Raw genomic sequence first — 21,530 nt, 5'->3', positions numbered from 1 at the left:
CTTATACAAATGTAAAATATTGGTCAAACTGTTTTTGTTTTTTCTTGCAAGAAAATAACTCTCCGCAGGCCATCATTTGAAATTGAATATGATTGATTGTTTATAGGGCAACAAAAATTTTTAGGATACAGTATATTCGTCTATTGAAAATGAAAACAAGCAGAAGAAGGCATATTACCATAAGAATGGTAAACCTTAAAGAAAATCTGTCATTAAAAAAAAAAAATGCTATAGGTATAAAAACCAGAAAACTAAAGTTACCTACACATACCTGCAGCACCCTCTATGAACTCATTTCCAGTGTTCTGCACATTGCCGTTTTCTTTGGCTTTTCTCAACTTTCTGCACATCTCTATTGGCCATTGAGGCATTGTTGTGATGGGCCCGTAGGAATGTGTACTTGGGGGGGGGGCTAAAATGTCAAAGGTTGCTGCAACTCTACACATGAGATCCTTGCACATTATACCTGCAGAGGTTTGCTTGCATGTTATACCTAGGCAATGGTTCAAACTTATGTTATCCCGTTCTGCTCCATACATGGGCCAACCATGCCTAAAGAGAATAATGGCCTACCCATACTGAGCTTAGCATACAGTATATGTGCATAAAGGAATGGGAACCTGAAAGGAAACGGTTGTTGCAAGGTAGACATATTGGGGTTTATTTACTAAAGCTGGAGAGTCCAAAATCAGACTCACTTCTGCATAGAAACCAATCAGCTTCCAGGTTTCATTGCCAAAGCTTCATTGAACAAGCTGAGGTTAGAAGCTGATTGGTTTTTATGCAGAAGGGAGTCTGATTTGGACTCTCCAGCTTTAGTAAATAAACCCCATTGTGTAGAGTGAAAATATCATTTATACATTTTATGGGAGTGTGTATGCACCTTGGATAGGCGCTTTTGATTAATATTATTTATTATTATTATACAGTATTTATATAGCGCCAACAGTTTGCTCAGCCCTGTACATTACAATGGGAGACAATACATGAGACAGTACAATAACAATACACTGCGATACACGAAGAGTTAGAGGGCCCTGCTCCTTGGAGCTTACAATCTAGATTACTTGACTTACGTTGCAAATTTGGCACCAAGGTTCAGGAGCTTTTAATTACATATTTGATTGTCTTGTTACATTTTAATACACAGGAATCATTTCAACATAATCTGCAGCATGTGCTGTTTATTTATGGATTTGTCTTGTGCACATTCCTTATCTGGTTTTCATACCAGTCTTAATCATGTCTAAACATTTCTACAGATGTCAATGAATGTGAAAGGGAACCCTGTCGGAATGGTGGAATCTGTACAGATCTGGTCGCCAACTACTCGTGTGAATGCCCCGGTGAATACATGGGAAGGAACTGCCAGTACAGTAAGCAGAGCTTTCTTGATCATGTGTTTGATATAATTATACCTGTATGCTTTTAATGTGAATAGACAAGTGTATCAAAAACATCTACACTTTTGCTCAGATGTAGGGGTCATCTTTTGTACGCATTCTGCTTTCAATACATGAACAGGCTGTGAATGTGATTTATTTTGTATAAAGCCTGTTGCTTCCAAAGAATAGAAGAGATATCAATCACGCTAGTCTGGTGCCTGCTTAAATTACTATCAAACTGTTCTGCATATCAAACATAACAGAAGGCTCCTATCTCCTCTGGAAATCAGAGCTTGTTTCCATGATAGGGACCAGCATCTCACATCTATTTTCCTATTAGTATACTAAAGCAAATGCTTTTTTGTTAATCTGTTTTAGCTTCCTATTGTAATCTTAGATTTATCTATTATGATGATGTTTTTTTTTTTTTTGGACAGCTGTATTGTTAATTGAATGTAAATCTTCACAGCCAGCCACAAAAGATTTTTTATTCCCATTTTTCATGTTTAATAGGACATTATAATCCAAAATAGAAAAAAGCTTGTGATGTTGAGTATACACATAAAAAGTAATTTCACACAATGTATGCTATAATATACCGGTACATGATACAAAAAAATCATTAAAAGAAATGTATTTTTGTATATTTTTCTCAAGTATTTAATACATTAAGTACTAAACAAAAACATTTGCAGTTTTTTATTTCCTCCTACGGATCTTTCTTATATAACTGTGCAAACTCTATGTTTTCTTACTCTTTGTTCTAGCAGTTTTGATAAAAGTAGACAGCTGAGTCAGAGCGACACAACCTTCCCTCTCTCCTAGCAGAGATGGGAATACCCTAATGCCTGCCATAGATGGATCGAATCTCAGTTGGTTCAGCAGAGACCAGCCGAGATTCAATCCATCTATCAGAAGGCTGCAAGTGATTGCTGCTGCAGCTATAGCTGCCAGCAGCTATCATTGTGATCATCTTCAGAGAAGGCTCCCCACTGGCAGAACACAATGTTTCTGCACAAGGGATTCCCACATCTACTCTGACTGTGTTGATGGGAGAATTGAGTGATTTTCTTTCTTGAAACCCATGATTGCAGGAAAGAAAATCGAATCATCTATGGCTTGCCTAATATGTCCATCTGCAGGGGCTGCCAAAAACATGCAGGCAGTGCTGGGTTTCCTAATAGGAAAGAACAGAATGTTTTGGAATTATGACTGCACCCTGGCATAAATGGTTATACACTTGAAGATTAAAGAAATGTAGAAATGTGAATAGAAAGTTTTAGAGTTTCCTTTTGAAGTAAAAATGATGCAGATGATGATTACAAACTGTACTGGACGATCATGTCAAGCAGTACTTTGCACTAATATTACTGTAAAAGAAGATATGAGGCTTTAAATATTTGGTAAGTGCTTATATTTGCTGGGTAGTCCAGTTCTGAGCTCTTGTATGGTGTTTTTTTTTCTTTCTTTCTTGGTTTCAAAACATACATTATTCATAACCTACAGTATAACACCCTTTTCAACCTTTTTTTTTACCACAGAGGAATCCTTGAAATAATGTTTAGGTCTCAGGGAACCCCTGCTAGAAATGATTATATCTACAGCTCACTGTACATTAGTGTGATCAGAAAATTGATAATGTCAGAATAAGGAGTGTGGTGTACTTAAAGTATTAGACAAAGAAAAGCAGATATTTTAACACCCGCTGCTCATTTTAGTTTAACATTCTATTTAAAGCAAAATTCCAGGCTATACCTAACTAATCTTTAAAATGCAACACCCCCCCTTCCCCAACACCTATGCAGACGTCAGTGTAGGAAAGATGTATATACTTACATATTTTCAGTTTGCTTCAGTCCAGTCATGTGATCAACCATCAGTGGCTGCAGTGGAGAGGAGGGAGCACCAACAACAGATGGGCCACAGGAGTATATGGGTGATGTCATCACTCCCAGGCATTACCAGCCATTGTCGAGCACTCTCTCCACTCCCCTGCAGCCACTGCTGGTTGACACGGAGGAGATCACATGACTGGACTGTGGCCTGAAAACACATACTGTAAGTATATATTTAGGAGGGGGCAGACAGCATTTTTAAGATTAGTTAGGTATAGGTAATCATCATGTAATAAAAATAATAATTACAACAATGAATGCATACAGTGGATTGAAGAGGTTATTTAAATTGGTGGTTATTGGTGGTCAGTGATGAAATGCTCCATTGCATAATTTCCCAGTAGAGTAATGCCTCCTTGAATTGATTGTCAGTGTAGAAGTGCCCCCCATATATTAGTGGTCATTGCTGGTGTGCCCCTCTACATTGGTGGTCAGTGGAGAAGTGCCCCCACTGCATTGATGTTCTGTGCAGAAATGCTCCCTTATTTTATTGATTAGCGTAGTGTCTCCTCATATTGGTGATCAGTAGAAAAGCGCTCCTATATACTGGTGGTCACAGTAGTGCCCCCTCTTAAATGAAGGCCAGTGGAATCCCCCTAATTTGGAGGTACATTTAGTGCCCCCCCTCATATTGGCAGTCAGTGGAAAAGTGCCTCCTTTTATTGGCAGTCAAAGAAAAATTACCCCTTATTTTAGTGGCTAGTGTAATACCCCCTTACTTTGGTGGGAGTTACACTGAAGGTCATACTAGTGGTCATTTAGGAAAAGGCAGCCATACAGACAACTTGTTTTGGAGAACAAAAAAGAGACTCCACTGGTCACTAGGTTTGCTGAGTGTAATTGGTGCTGTAACTTTCCATTGCCAACTGCTCACTGAATCCTTAGCAACCTCTGAAGGAACCCATATTTAGAGAGACTGACCTATAAATAGGGTGAAATCACTACCAAAACATATTCTGTTTTGTGTATTCCAAATGGAAACTATAGTCGCAAAGTGCCAGCTTGGGGCTGATCTTCTAAAATGGAGAGTGCAAAATCTGTTGCAGCTCTGCATAGAAACCAATCAGCTTCCAGTTTTTTTTTTTTGTCAAAGCTTAGCTGAACAAGCTGAAGTTAGAAGCTGATTGACTACCATGTAGAGCTGCAACAGATTTTTCACTCTCCAATTTTAGTAAATCAACCCCTTGGTGTCCACATTTTTACAACGCTGTGGTACACATTGACTTGCTTTTATGCATAGAATGGTAAAGCTTGCACTAAGGAGCCAACAGTGAATGCAATTAAAAACTAAAGCATTTTGATAACTAACCTTCTATTATCTTTGAGATGTGTTCACACTTGTGAAAGGGCCACCTCCTTAAGTGGCTTGGTTACTTTCCACTGATGTCACTATTTCATAGAGAGAGGCAGTGAAGGCATTTTTGTGAAAGAAAGGAATAAGGTAATAGATAGCATAACAAGTAAAGTACTCTAGTAACAGTTATATTGCCATCCTACCTATAGACTATATATAATGTAAATGTATTTTTTCCTTTCACTGTACCCTATTTCAAAGCTCCTGGGATGCAGGAGTATTCCCTTACAGCAAAAAATGGCAAGCATGCCACTTCTTTGCTCAGGTCAGCAATGAAATGCAGGGAATTCAAACTATGCTGAATTATATGCAACTTGGCTATCCCTGTCAATTATAGAAAAAACTAATCAATTGGATCCCTAACCTATTTAGCTGTATTCAGATTCATGGTAAAACATGTGTTAACGCAACAGGTGTGAATGGGCCCTCACATGGGGCAGTGCAATGGGAACACAAATACACATTCAAATTATGCCATCAGATACTGTACCTTGCACTCCACTAAAAAGAGAAATCTCTCTGCATTCATTCTTGACCCTGTTCCTTACCACTTGGGTGTAAACTCCCCAACAGGAAACAGGGAGATTATGAATTGCCCTAGCAGGTGTGCAGTCAGAGACAGAAGAAATTAGGTTCAGATATCTGACCAACAGAGTCCTTGAGAGATGTAAGGAACTGTCAGGTGGTTTAACTTTATAGCCATCTATTAAAAACCAAAATATCAAATTTGGTTGGAGTTGCCTTTTTTTAAGGACAAGTAAAGGAGCTATTTAAATTTCACAGAGTAATTTTTGTTGGTGTTGCTTAAAGAGGAGTTCCAGCCATTTTTGTGTTTATTAAAAGTCAGCAGCTACAAAAACTGTAGCTGTTGACTTTTAATAAACACACACTTACCTGTCCCGGAGTCCAGCGATGTTCTCACCCACGCTGTCCCTTCTCCACTTCTCTCCTCCATGGTGCCAGCATCTCTACTGTGGGCACCAGGCTGTGACAGCTTGCAGCTTCACAGCCTGGTGCCCACTGTGCATGCGCAAGTCGTGCTGCGCCTCCTAATTGGTCCAACAGTCTTCTGGAACCTGTGAAAGTTCCCAGGTGACTGCAGGAGGGAGAAGGGGGAACTTCTGGCTCACTTCGACACAGCGAACTGAGCCAGAAGTGGGAGAGGGTATCTGTCAAAAACAGGTATCCGCTCCCCTCTCCCCCTCAAAAGGTGCCAATTATGGCAGTGGAGGGGGGGGGCAAATAAGCAGAGCTTCCACTTTTGAGTGGAACTCTGCTTTAAGTAGTGAAATATAGAAAAAACTGAGGAAAATTCAGGTTTTTTAATATTATACGCAAATATCACTGCAGAATCTGCTGTGCTCTTGCTGTGTTCTCATTGTGTTCCGAGTCTCTGACCATTCTAAAACCTTTATTGTGTGGAATCAATCCAATTATTATTCATGTGTTGTTGCACACATGCATATTTTTAGTACTACTAGAGTGTGGATGTTAATAGGGCTTAAATTGTATTTACAGTTGTGGCCAAAATTATTCAACCCCCACTGAAATTGAGTGTTTTGGCCAGTTTGACATTGCTTTTGATCATTCAGTCATCTTGCTTACATTTACATTAAAGAGGCACTTGTAGGTCAGACAAATATAACATAACAGTTATAATGAAATAACCACAAATGTCTTTTCTGTGCTCACAGCATTATCAGTTTTATTCAACCCCCAAGTGACATTCAATCTTAGTACTTAGTACAGCATCCTTTTACAGTTATAACAGCTTTTAAACGTGAAGCATAGCTTGACACAAGTGTCTTGCAGCGATCTACGGGTATCTTCGCCCATTCTTCATGGGCAAAGGCCTCCAGTTCAGTCACATTCTTAGGCTTGCGCACTGCAACTGCTTTCTTTAAGTCCCACCAGAGGTTCTCAATCGGATTTAAGTCTGGTGACTGCGATGGCCACTCCAAAATGTTCCAGCCTTTCCTCTGCAACCATGCTCTAGTGGACTTGGAGGTATGCTTGGGATCATTGTCCTGTTGAAAGGTCCAACGTCTCCCAAGCCTCAGGTGTGTGACGGACTGCATCACGTTTCCATCCAATATCTCCTGGTACTGAAGAGAATTCATGGTACCTTGCACACGCTGAAGCTTCCCTGTACCTGCAGAAGCAAAACAGCCCCAAAGCATGATTGACCCTCCACCATGCTTCACAGTAGGCAAGGTGTTCTTTTCATCATAGGCCTTGTTCTTCCTCCTCCAAACATAGCGTTGATCCATGGGCCCAAACAGTTCTAATTTTGTTTCATCAGTCCACAGAACACTATCCCACAACTTTTGTGGTTTGTCCACATGGCTTTTGGCATACTGCAGTCGACTCTTCTTATTCTTTGGAGACAGCAAGGGGGTACGCCTGGGAGTTCTGGCACGGAGGCCTTCATTACGCAGTGTGCGTCTTATTGTCTGGGCTGAAACTTCTGTACCCACATCTGACAAATCTTTTCTCAGTTCCTCAGCAGTCACACGGGGACTTCTCTCCACTCTACGCTTCAGGTAGCGCACAGCAGTCGAAGTCAGCATCTTCTTTCTGCCACGACCAGGTAGCGTTTCAACAGTGCCCTTTGCCTTGAATTTGCGAATGATGCTTCCTAAGGTGTCTCTTGGTATGTTTAACATCTTTGCAATCTTCTTATAGCCATTGCCCTTCCTGTGAAGAGAAATCACCTCTTCTCTTGTCTTCCTGGACCATTCTCTTGCCTTCACCATGTTTGTAACCACACCAGTAAATGTCTAGAAGGAGCTGAGTATCACAGTCATTTTAAAGCTGCCTAATTGGTGCTTATTATGCTTGATTGCTGCTCGGTGACATCCACAGGTGTTTTCAATACCTGATGGAAAGCACCTGTATGAACCTCTGTTCTTCAGAGTGGTAGTCTTTAAGGGGTTGAATAATTGTGGCAATGAAGAAACCACATAAGAACCATTTACTACTGTATTACATAAACAATTGATGTCATTTTAGTTGCATTTGGGTAGTTACAACGTCCTTGTAGGATTTGATTCTGAATACAATTCCAAATGTACACTATAGTCCCTAAACCCCTTTACAGCATTGGGGGTTGAATAATTTTGGCCACAACTGTATATCAGCCTTTTACTTCCATATTCCTGCTTCATACACACATCATTTTTGCTTAAGGGAAAAATATGCCTTGTCTGTTAGGGATTTTTTTCACTGACATTGGTATTGAAATATATAAGCAGAAGAAATACATTTTTAGATTATTTGCTTTTGTAGAAGACCATTTGAAGTTCTGTGACTAGCAGCAGAAACCGACGTTTCAGCTAAGGATTGAGAGGTTTCTAAGGTAGGATGAGAGGCATCATACTGCAGTATTGCAGGGTGAAATATCCCCCCGCATGAATGAATAAGGGTAACATAGTACCCCCCCCCCCCCCCCCATGGTTTCCCATTCTCAAAAATATTGCTGTTGGAAACACCAAATGTAGAGACAGTGATTTGTATGAGCTGTCCATAATGCATAATAAGGTAGAGTGCAGTAAAGTAAACCCCCAGATCCAAGAAAAAAGCACCAAAAGTCAGAACTTACAGAACAGGGTCATTTTCCTATCTAAAGGTAATTAATGAATTGGTGATCAAGGTTAGCTGGGAATAAATGATATAAAAAGTAAAGTTATCCTTTAGACTTGTTCATTGTGATATGCATAATGCTTCATCTTAAAGAATAAACCCTCACCTTATAAAACAACCCATTATTTTTCAAATATAAACAAATGCAAAGCATTTATGCATACATATAAAATATGATAAATATATTTTCCCTTTTCTTTATCCACTTGAGCTCCAGACCATTTTTTTTGTTCCACAAAAACTTTGTTAAAGGTATAAGGGAACATGTACATAACAAAATCAGACTATTAGTAGCCAAATTAGAGTACCCAATAATATACAAAATTGGTACATAAACATAAATAATAAACAATCTACAACTCTGCAATGGGGAGCACTCCCAGAGATCTGTAAAGAATCAGAAAACAAAATTGCAAAAGTCAATGTCATAGAGGCCATTTTTTGCTATTTAGCACTGACTACTTTAACTGGTAACAGTCATGCAATGCTGTACCCAAGTGAAATTTATATACATATTTCTTTTACAGAAATAGAGCTTTCTTTTGGTGGTATTCAGTTTACTTTTATAGCTATCTATGAAAAATTTAAATATTAAATTTGGTCGGAGTGGCTTTTTTTAAGGACAAGTAAAGGAGCTCTTTAAATTCGTCATAGTGATTTTTTGTTGGTGTTGCTTAAGTAGTGAAATATAGAAATAAATGAGGCAAATGCTGGTTTATTAATATTATAAGCAAATATCACTGCAGAATCTGCTGTGCTCTTGCTGTGTTCTCATTGTGTTCTGACCATTATAAAACCTTTATTGCGTGGAATCAGTCCAATTATTATTCATGTGTTGTTGCACACATGCAAATGTTTAATACTACTAGAGTGTGGATGTTAATAGGCCTTAAATTGTATTTATATCAGCCTTTTACTTCCATATTCCTGCTTCACACACACATTATTTTTGTTGCTTAAGGGGAAAATATGCCTTGTCTGTTAGGGATTTTTTTCACTGACATTGGTATTGAAATAAATAAGCAGATGAAATACTGTACATTTTTAGATTATTTGCTTGTGTAGAAGACAATTTGAAGTTCTGTGACTAGCAGCAGAAGCCAAAGTTTCTACTAAGGAATGAGAGGTTTGTAAGGTAGGATGACAGTCATCATACTGCAGTATTGCAGAGTGAAATACCCCCTCCCCCCTTCATGAATGAATAAGGGGAACATAGTACCCATAGTACCAAAGCACATATGTATACATATAAAATATTATAAATATATTTTTCCTTTTCTCTATCCACTTGAGCTCCAGATGGTTTTACCCCCTTCGTGACCAGACCATTTTTTTTTGTTCCACAAAAACATTGTTAAAGATATAAGGAAACATGTACATAACAAAATCAGACTATTAGTAGCCACATTAGAGTACCCAATAAAAATACAAAATTGGTACATAAATATAATTAATAAACAATCTACAACTCTGCATTGGGGAGCACTCCCCAGAGATCTGTAAAGAATCAGAAAACATAATTGCAAAAGTCAATGTCGTAGAGGCCATTTTTTGCTATTTAGCACTGGCTACTTTAACTGGTAACAGTCATGCAATGCTGTACCCAAGTGAAATTTATATATATATTTTTCACAGAAATAGAGCTTTCTTTTGGTGGTATTTCTTCACCACTGGGTTTTTTTTCTTTTTTATTATATAAGCAAAAAAAGATAAAAAAATTCTGAAAAAAAATATACTTTGCTTTCTGTTCTAAAACATATTCAATAAAAAATGTAAATTTAAAAATAGAATTTCTTCATGAATTTAGGCCAAAATATATTCAGCTACATGTCTTTGGTAAAAAAAAAAAGTGTATATTGATTGGTTTGTGTGAAATTTATAGCGTCTACAAACTATGGTATAATTAATGGCATTTTTATTTATTTATTTATCTTATACTAGTAATGGCAGAGATCAGTGACTTATAGTGAGACTGTAGTGTGGCATGCAATCTGACACTAACTGACGCTGGCTGGGAGGTACGCTAACTGACTAACTGACACTGACCTCACCAGTGATACTAATACAGTGATCAGTGTTAATACTATACACTGTCACTGTATTAATCACACTGACTGAGAAGGGGTTAACATATCGGGTTAATCGAGTATGTGCCTAACAAGTGTGTTAATACGTGTAATGTGTGCTGCTTTTTACTGAATATCTGCTTTGCAAGAAGAAACAAACAGATTGTTCCCTCTGTATAGAGCCCTGTGTGTTTGTCAACACAGGGCTCTGGGCTGAGATTGGACACAGCAAATCTCAGGTCTCAGACATGAATCATGTTGACAAAATCCTACTTTGTCCAGTCACAATGGAAATCGTCCAGGAGGGGGGGTGCACTGAACCTCTTAACCTGCACCTGGATACTTTTTTATACAAGTACATGATAAAGCAGGCACATATCAGGAATATAATGCGTAGGGTGGGCCAATGACGTCAAGCTGTAATACCGGAAGTTCACAAGCCGCCATCTTGGGATTTCTCTGAGTATACCGAAAATAACAGATTACAGGCGTTTTCACTGCAGTGTCCCAGTAATATACCGAAAATAACAGATACAGGCGTTTTCACTGCAGTGTCCCAGTAATGTACCGAAAATAACAGTTATGGGCGTTTTCACTGCACTATCCCAGTAATGTACCAAAAATAACAGATACAGGCGTTTTCACTGCAGTGTCCAAGTAGTGTACCGAAAATAACAGATTACAGGCGTTTTCACTGCACTATCCCAGTAATGTACCGAAAATAACAGATACAGGCGTTTTCACAGCAGTGTCCCAGTAGTGTACTGAAAATAACAGATTACAGGCATTTTCACAGCAGTGTCCCAGTAGTGTACTGAAAATAACAGATACAGGCGTTTTCACTGCAGTGTCCCAGTAATATACCGAAAATAACAGATACAGGCGTTTTCACTGCAGTGTCCCAGTAGTGTACTGAAAATAACAGATACAGGCACTTTCCCTGCAGTGTCTCAGTAATATACCGAAAATAACAGATTACAGGCTTTTCCACTGCAGTATCCCAGTAGTGCACTGAAAATAACAGATTACAGGCTTTTTCACTGCAGTGTCCCAGTAGTGTACCGAAAATAACAGATACAGGCATGTTCACTGCAGTGTCCCAATAATGTACCAAAAATAACAGATTACAGGTGTTTTCACTGCACTGTCCCAGTAATGTACCAAAAATAACAGATACCAGCGTTTTCACTGCAGTGTCCCAGTAGTGTACTGAAAATAACATATACAGGCGTTTTCACTGCAGTGTCCCAGTAATGTACCAAAAATAACAGATACAGGCGTTTTCACTGCAGTGTCCCAGTAATATACCGAAAATAACAGATACAGGTGTTTTCACAGCAGTGTCCCAGAAGTGTACTGAAAATAACAGATTACAGGCGTTTTCACTGCAGTGTCCCCGAAATGTAGCAAAAGTAACAGATACAGGCGTTTCACTGCAGTGTACCAGTAATATACCAAAAAAAAACAGATACAGGCGTTTACACAGCAGTGTCCCAAAGTGTACTGAAAATAACAGATTACAGGCGTTTTCACTGCAGTGTCCCAGGAATGTACCGAAAATAACAGATACAGGCGTTTTCACAGTAGTGTACTGAAAATAACAGATTACAGGCGTTTTCACTGCAGTGTCCCAGTAATATCCTGAAAATAACAGATACAGGCGTTTTCACTGCAGTGTCCCTATTGTGTACTGAAAATAACAGATTACAGGCGTTTTCACTGCAGTGTCCCTATTGTGTACTGAAAATAACAGATTACAGGCATTTTCACTGCAGTGTCCCAGTAGTGTACCGAAAATAACAGATTACAGGTGTTTTCACTGCACTGTCCCAGTAATGTATACCGAAAATAACAGATTACAGGCTTTTTCACTGCAGTGTCCCAGTAGTGTACCAAAAATAACAGATTACAGGTGTTTTCACTGCACTGTCCCAGTAATGTATACAGAAAATAACAGATTACAGGCGTTTTCACTGAAGTGTCCCAGTAATGTACCGAAAATAACAGACACAGGCGTTTTCACTGCAGTGTCCCAGTAATGTATCGAAAATAACAGATACAGGCGTTTTCACTGCAGTGTCCCAGCAGTGTACCGAAAATAACAGATGCAGGCATTTTCACTGCAGTGTCCCAGAAATGTAGCAAAAGTAACAGATACAGGCGTTTTCACTGCAGTGTCCCAGTAATATACCGAAAATAACAGATACAGGCGTTTTCACAGCAGTGTCCCAGAAGTGTACTGAAAATAACAGATACAGGCGTTTTCACTGCAGTGTCCAGGTAATATACCGAAAATAACAGATACAGGCGTTTTCACAGCAGTGTCCCAGAAGCGTACTGAAAATAACAGATTACAGGCATTTTCACAGCAGTGTCCCAGTAATATACCGAAAATAACAGATACAGGCGTTTTCACTGCAGTGTCCCAGTAGTGTACTGAAAATAACAGATACAGGCATTTTCACTGCAGTATCCCAGTAGTGCACTGAAAATAACAGATACAGGCATTTTCGCTGAAGTGTCCCAGTAGTGTACCGAAAATAACAGATACAGGCATGTTCACTGCAGTGTCCCACTAATGTACCAAAAATAACAGATACAGGCGTTTTCACTGCAGTGTCCCAGTAATGTACCGAAAATAACAGATTACAGGTGTTTTCACTGCACTGTCCCAGTAATGTACCAAAAATAACAGATACCAGCGTTTTCACTGCAGTGTCCCAGTAGTGTACTGAAAATAACAGATACAGGCGTTTTCACTGCAGTGTCCCAGTAATGTACCAAAAATAACAGATACAGGCGTTTTCACTGCAGTGTCCCAGTAATGTACCAAAAATAACAGATTACAGGCGTTTTCACTGCAGTGTTCCCGAAATGTAGCAAAAGTAACAGATACAGGCGTTTCACTGCAGTGTACCAGTAATATACCAAAAAAAACCAGATACAGGCGTTTACACAGCAGTGTCCCAGAAGTGAACTGAAAATAACAGATTACAGGCGTTTTCACTGCAGTGTCTCAGTAATGTACCAAAAATAACAGATACAGGCGTTTTCAGTGCAGTGTCCCAGTAATGTACCAAAAATAGCAGATACAGGCGTTTTCACTGCAGTGTCCCAGGAATGTACCGAAAATAACAGATACAGGCGTTTTTACAGCAGTGTCCCAGTAGTGTACTGAAAATAACAGATTACAGGCGTTTTCACTGCAGTGTCCCAGTAATATCCTGAAAATAACAGATACAGGCGTTTTCACTGCAGTGTCCCTATTGTGTACTGAAAATAATAGATTACAGGCGTTTTCACTGCAGTGTCCCAGTAATGTACCGAAAATAACAAATACAGGCGTTTTCACTGCAGTGTCCCAGTAATATACTGAAAATAACAGATTACAGGCTTTTTCACTGCAGTGTCCCAGTAGTGTACCGAAAATAACAGATTACAGGTGTTTTCACTGCACTGTCCCAGTAATGTATACCGAAAATAACAGATTACAGGCTTTTTCACTGCAGTGTCCAAGTAGTGTACCAAAAATAACAGATTACAGGTGTTTTCACTGCACTGTCCCAGTAATGTATACAGAAAATAACAGATTACAGGCGGTTTCACTGCAGTGTCCCAGTAGTGCACTGAAAATAACAGATACAGGCATTTTCGCTGAAGTGTCCCAGTAGTGTACCGAAAATAACAGATACAGGCATGTTCACTGCAGTGTCCCACTAATGTACCAAAAATAACAGATACAGGCGTTTTCACTGCAGTGTCCCAGTAATGTACCAAAAATAACAGATTACAGGTGTTTTCACTGCACTGTCCCAGTAATGTACCAAAAATAACAGATACCAGCGTTTTCACTGCAGTGTCCCAGTAGTGTACTGAAAATAACAGATACAGGCGTTTTCACTGCAGTGTCCCAGTAATGTACCAAAAATAACAGATACAGGCGTTTTCACTGCAGTGTCCCAGTAATATACCGAAAATAACAGATACAGGCGTTTTCACTGCAGTGTCCCAGTAATATACCAAAAATAACAGATACAGGCATTTACACTGCAGTGTCCCAGTAATGTTACCGAAAATAACAGATACAGACGTTTTCACTGCAGTGTCCCAGTAATGTTACCGAAAATAACAGATACAGGCGTTTTCACTGCAGTGTCCCAGTAATGTTACCGAAAATAACATACAGGCGTTTTCACTGCAGTGTCCCAGTAATATACCAAAAATAACAGATACAGGCATTTACACTGCAGTGTCCCAGTAATGTTACCGAAAATAACAGATACAGGCATTTTCACTGCAGTGTCCCTTTTTAATGTGAGTGTGCTCTTTGCTTTAAATAAACATTATAGTATTCATATGCTACACTATGTTGAGCGTTTTCATTCACATATGTGGAGGATATGGTGGATAAGAAGCAGGTGAAGCCATTTGGAGCAAAGTGAGGAGGAGAGTGGATTCTGGAAAGCCTTATACCTACCTAGGTCAATAGGGAAAAGCGCTGTTTGACCTATGTATGGGTAAAACAAGCGGGTGAGAGCACATATGTATGACATTGGTGAGGAGCACAAAAGAAATGTGGTTTTTGAGCACATGGAAGAAAGGAGCACCTATTTGCACAAGGATTAAGTTATATGCACTGAATTTATCACACATAAAGGGTTGTAGTTCTTTTGAATATATGGTATATACTGTATATGAGGATACCATCATTGATGCACTTTATGGATATTTTATATTGCACACAGTTGTTTGCTAAGTGCGCGGCACTAATATATGATATTATTGTATACGTATGTGGGAACACATGCGAGTGTCAGCAGCATTAATATTTATAGGAAGATATTTTTGATAATTGCACTGAAGTTTTTTACTTAAAAACAGACATATACAATGAAAGCAACATTCCGCTTTAAACACAGTGTAACAATGAATTAATATTAATGCAATGTTGGGTTTACACTTTCTTTAAAGTGAAATGTTGCTTTCATTGTATATTTCTGTTTTTAAGCGTTTCTATGGTCAAAATATAAAATTTTATATTTGTTTCTACATTGCATTTCAATTATTATAGCCTACACCTATTCATTTGAATGAACTTGAAGTTTGTAAACGGACTTTGTGAAGATCCCTACACATTTACTTCCTTGCATTCTGTGACATGTATTCAGTATGTTATTTCAGTGCAGGAATTGAGACAGCTTTCCTATACTGCATGTTGTGTAGAGGATATAATATAGTGCTAGTTCTTGGCTTGGGTGTGATAACAAATACCATTTTCCAGCCTCCATTTTGATAGGTGAAAAGTGTCACAACCCTGTTTCTATTGTTGTCAGTTTTAGTTGTACCATATAGGAACAATTGATTTGACAGCTGCAGGCTGTGAATGTCATTAAAATGGTCTATGTTGCTGATCCACTGTGTCATTTTTGCTGTTTGGAATGCTGGAAGATCTGTGCTTCTCTAATCTCTAATGGTTCAAGGGAAAAGCTTGGGATTGCCAAGGTTTAGTGTACACATTATGATTTCCAAGTTTCGGTTTATTAGGTCATTTGGAACAGGATATGGTTCACATCACACTCATGGAAACAGGCTGGTACTGGACAACAATGCTCAGATGACCAACAGATCCTCAAAGTGTGGTTTTGTGGAAGGTTTACATCTAAAGTTTAATACATCTATGGTTAAAATGTAAAATTGTATAATCATTTCTACATGGTTTTCCTTTTTATTTCTAGCCTACTTCTAATAATCTGAATGATCCTAAAGTGATACTAAACACACATTGCTTAATTTACATTAGTCCTCTTTCTGTATGTGGATGATGGCACTGTGATTATTTTGACAAAAATAAAAATCTCAGTACCTTTTTTTTAATCGATATACAGCTGTCACATGACCCAGCTCTTTGTCAGCCTGTGTGCAGGGAAACAGTGGCAGGGGAAGCTCCCAGTCTTCTGCTTCTGGTCACATGTTCACAATAAAAAACAGATTTCGGGATACAAAGTGAAAATAAATAATTAATACCAATACGCTGTTTTAATTTGTCATGCAAATATATATATATATATATATATATATATATAAAACAAATCTTTATTATTTTTTGGCAATAACATGATGTGGGTGGATTTCTGCCAGTCACAGGCTGTGACATGCCCCTGCAGCCTGTGTATTAGAATAAAAAGGGAGGTGAAGCCTCCATCAATTAAGATGTAATATCTCACCCCCACATTATGTATAGCTGATTAGTGGGCATGGAGGAGGAGGAAGTGAGCTGTCATTTATTGTATACACCCACATTTGTGATTTTATAGTCACATGGGCTGCTCAGATATGCTAGGGAGGAAATGCTGAGGATAAAATACACTGGAACTGAGCATGATAACACTGCTCTGCAAAATCCCAAACTGCAGTGGGGGCATGGACAGAAGGAGAAATGTAGAATAGCAAGATAGCAGAATACAGAAATGAAATTCTATAGTGACTGGGTAGGTATGAACAGCAGGTTATACATCATTTATTGATTTTAATGGTGTGGGCTTAATGACTCTTTAACCACTTGCCTACTGGACACTTATACCCCCTTCCTGCCCAGGCCAATTTTCAGCTTTTAGTGCTTTCGCACTTTGAATGACAATTGCATGGTTATGCAACATTGTACTTATATGAAAGTGTTATAATTTTTTTCACACAAATAGAGCTTTCTTTGGTGGTATTTAATCACCACTTGGTTTTTTTAATTTTTTGCACTATAAATAAAAAAAGAGCAAACAATGTGAAAAAAAAGTTTTTCTTTGTATCTATTATAAAATTTTGCAAACAGGTAATTTTTCTCCTTCACTGATGTGCGTTGATGAGGCTGCATGGATAGTCGGCACTGATAGGCACGGATAGACAGCACTGATGGGCACTGATGAGGTGGCACGGATAGGCAGCACTGATGGGCACTGACATGAAGCATTGACAGGTGGCACTGACGATGCTGCTTTGATAGATGGCACCGATGGGCAGCACTGATGGGTGACACTGGTGGGCAGCACTGGTGGGCAGCACTGATGGGTGGCACTGCAGGGCACATGTGGGTGGCACTAATGGGCACAGGTGGTTGGCACTGATGATGGGCACACATGGTCGACACTGCAGAGCACAAGTGGGTGGCACTGATGGGCTCAGGTGGGTGGCAGTGCTGAGTGGAACAGGTGGGTGGCACTGATGGGCACAGGTGGGTGGCACTGATGGGCACAGGTTGGGCACAGGTGGGTGGCACTGCTAGGCATAGGTGGGTGGCACTGCAGGGCATGTGGGTGGCACTGATGGTGCCATGTGGGTGGCACTGCAGGGCATGTGGGTGGCACTGATGGGCACAGATGGGCACAGGTGGGCGGCACTGCTGGGAACAGGTGGGCAGCACTGCTGGGCACTGATCATCAGGTTAAGGTATCATAGAATATGTAGTCCTTAGAAATTGAAAGTAAACAGCAGAGGAAAAGCTGAAAAGCATGCAGGGAAAGTACATTTCTCAAGTAAGTCTATATTGAAATGTCAAAAATAACTATTGTTTGTATTGTTATTACAATGCGGATGTTATAAAATGAAAGTTTATACTGCGGTCATAGATCTCTAAAATAATCTTTTTTCTGCTGAAAGTTTGTGTTCATTATTTAAACTGAGATTGTGCTGTATGTAAATTAGCTTCAAAAATAGTATTGTTGATTAAAACATTGCTAATGTATTGCTTGCAGTATGTGTCTTTCACTTGTTGTCATAATTGGTGTCTTTACTGTGAATTTTAATTCCTAAGTCTCTTTTTGAGTCCACACATCCTCTAAAATATTGCTTGTCATTATATGATGCACATGTTTAAAAACAGAAGATGTTTATTTCAATCTGTTCTGAGAAACCAAGAAGAAAATAAGCATGGATAATTGACAGGGATGGATTTCAGTGTGGGCTTTTCCAAGGCTTTTTTGCCAATGCCAACCATAGCTCTAAAATGCTTTTAATTTGCCAAAACAGTCACACTTTTTGGAAGCATAGCTGTGCAAATACTGGGTTTTGGGTGAATTAAGGCAACGCATAAATGTTTCAATATCTTATTATGTTTAATAGGTTTGGAGACACGCCAGGTCTATGGCAATATCAGTCCCTTTTACTTGATACAAACAATATATTTTGTCCTATATTAATATGAGTCCTAACTAAAATAATTATCTTCTATTCTTTCATCCTTTCAGGTTTGCTTAACAAAAATTTGATTTGATATTAAAACAACATTTTGTTACATTTGACCCAAGTATTTGAGGTTGTTCCTTAAATTATAGCTAAAGGTGAAACTTTTTACTTCATTTTGGATAGTACAGGGAGGGCCATAACCTCTGTTTATTTTTTGTTTCTTTGCCATCTGTGTCCTATCGGGAAGATTTCTCATCACTTCCTGTCCCATAGCCAAAACAGGATGTAAGAGGAAATCCTTCCAAAGTGAGGGAATCTCTGGTTGTCACCAGGGTCACAAAAACCAATGTCCCCATTGGTCTTTTATGTTACTGTTGTGGTGGCAGCCCAACCCAACCCAGAATTTTCTTTTAGGTCCACTTTTGGGAATAACAGTAAATAGGGCAATTTAGAGGGTGAATCTCCATAACAGGGACACAGACAGCAGTAAAAACCTAACAAGTTTGCTAATCCCCCTCCACTCTATCCAATGCATCTCATGTACATGTCTTTATTATTTATTTTTTATTATGGTCAGGACTTAAAAAACTGTTTTAAAAAAATGTTTTTCACTCGAATAAATATCAGGTATTACTTGTTAAAACTATGGTGTCTTCCATCCAGCCAACAGGTAGAGTCCCTGTCTCCTCTTTATACATGAAGCATTGTATCACTATGCTAACATAAGCCCATTGTTTATAGAGCTCAAGGAGTTATCACAGCAGTGACCTATTCTGTATTAAATGACCTAGACTGAGAAAAAACAGCCAGACAGTAAAGTAAAAGCATTACACATTACACATTGTTAGGCACACAGTTAACCCCTTCCTTGCCCCTAGATGTTAACCCCTTCCCAGCCAGTGTCATTAGTACAGTGTCAGTGTAAACTATTATCACCGATCGCTGTATTAGTGTCACTAGTGATGTCAGTGTCAGTTACTGACCCTCCAAGATAGTGTCTTTTACTTTTACACAAGCCAATTATTCTACACTTATTGGGATTTGTTTTTAAATTTAAGACATGTAGCAAAATGGGTATTATTATTGGGTATGTTTTATACAGAAATTAGAAAATATTGCTTTTTTCTGTCTATTTTCATGTATATAATAAAAAAAATTTAAAACCCAGTGGTGATCAAGTACTACCAAAAGAAAGCTGTATTTGTATGAAAAAAATTATATCAATTTTATTTGCGCATAGTGTTGCATGACAGAGCAATTGCCAGTTAAAGTAGCGCAAAAATGGTCTGGTCATGACAGGGGTAAAACTTGAGGTCAAGTGTTTAAAAAACATCTGTCTTCCACATATAGTTCCATTATAATACCCAAACCCCCACAATTTAACAATAATTCATGCCTTCAGCTGTGTGACTCAAATAATTGATACCTGTACAGAATGATGCCCTAGCTGGGATTATGTAACTGGAACAGAGTAGTTCCACAACATTCACAACATCTATCCTATTCTGGGATGATCAACTGCCTGTACTACCTGTGTGAATATAAATGCTAAGGTATGTTCCTGCCACTCATTAGAACGGAAGAAATGCCTTGGATAAGCTACACAATGGGGTTGATTTACTAAAATCTAGAGAGAGCAAAATCTGGTGCAGCTCTGCACAGAAACCAATCAGCTTCCAGGTTGTATTGTCCCCGTACTATCTGTCAGATTTGAAAACAGTGTGGCCATGAGGGGCTCCGCCAACACGGCCACATGACTCAGTCACAGAGTTCTCGGAATGAGTGCCTGCAAGTCCTGGCAGCCTTAGCTGCTGTCAGCTCGTAGTTTTCAATAAACTACCATGGCACTTTGGAGCACCATGGTAGTTCATTCAAGCTTCCTGTCAGAAGATCTGCTTGGCTGTGCATCCCATATGGCAAGCAGATATACTGACAGGTCTGCAGGAGACCTGCATGGCACCAACAATCTACTGATCACTGGTGCAATGCTTTACAGCAGCGGTTCTCAACCTGTGGGTTGCGACCCCTTTGGGGGTCGAATGACCCTTTCACAGGGGTCACCTAAGACTATCGTAAAACACATATTTCCGATGGTCTTAGGAACCGAGACACTGCTCCTCTATCCGTCTCCAGGTGGGCCCGCCCACATGCAGATACGCCCACATTTGAGTACCCGGCGTGATGACATCATCACGCCAACCCCATCACATACACCCTTACAAATACAGGTGTATGTGACAGGGTTGGAGCCATAATGTACTTATGTGGACCAGTCACACATATGTAAAGTGCAGCTACTGTGAAGAAAGCAGCTACTCTGTTAAAAGCAGCTACTGTGTTGAAAGCGGCAGTGTTGGAGGTAAAATGACACTTCATGAACTATAATTAGAATCGTTTTTGTGATTAATCACTATGCTTTAATTATGTTCAATTTGTAACAATGAAAATACATCCTGCATATCAGATATTTACATTACGATTCATAATAGTAGCAAAATTACAGTTATGAAGTAGCAACGAAAATAATTTTATGGTTGGGGGTCACCACAACATGAGGAACTGTATTAAAGGGTCGCGGCATTAGGAAGGTTGAGAACCACTTACCTGCAAAAAAATGTGCATTCATTATTTTTGTCCAAAAGGTGAACTTATCCTTTAAAACAAATCCCTCCAGCGGCGCTCTGTCATCGCTGAGAGGGCTATCATCTTCACCTGGTGTTTCTTCTGGGTTCATGGGCTCCAGCGGCTTGAATGGCCAAGCTAAGATGATGTCACTCCTGCTCATGCGCTAGGGAGTCACTTTTTATGGCACAGGGTTCCTTCAGAGCGCATGCACCAGTGCTCTACACAGGTAAATAGTTCCTAAACAGTGCACATTTACTAGTTATTTACAGTACCTGCAGTTATGCTTTTGTTTAGGTTTACCTGTAGGTACAAGTACAAAAACTGACTTTACTAGCCCTTAAAATATTACAAAACAAGTCGAGATGAATGTGACCAGCTACAACTAGCTATT

The 21,530-nt window shown here is 39.2% G+C and overlaps 1 protein-coding gene across 1 annotated transcript in view; it reads left to right on the top strand.

The window, feature by feature from the left end:
• EDIL3 (EGF like and discoidin domains 3) overlaps positions 1-21,530 on the top strand; it is an 841,943-nt gene that overhangs the window by 523,131 nt on the left and 297,282 nt on the right. Inside the window, exon 5 of the mRNA XM_089679626.1 lies at positions 1,263-1,376. Coding sequence (XP_089535752.1) covers positions 1,263-1,376 — 114 coding nt within the window. The remainder of the gene's footprint in view (positions 1-1,262; positions 1,377-21,530) is intronic.

Source organism: Staurois parvus, unplaced genomic scaffold (assembly GCF_062004578.1).
Source record: "Staurois parvus isolate SC_StPar_1 unplaced genomic scaffold, SC_StPar_1.0 ptg000229l, whole genome shotgun sequence".
Classification (NCBI taxonomy): Eukaryota; Metazoa; Chordata; class Amphibia; order Anura; family Ranidae; genus Staurois; species Staurois parvus.
The sequence above is the reverse complement of the archived record's forward strand: the minus strand, read 5'-3'. Positions and strand labels throughout refer to the sequence as shown.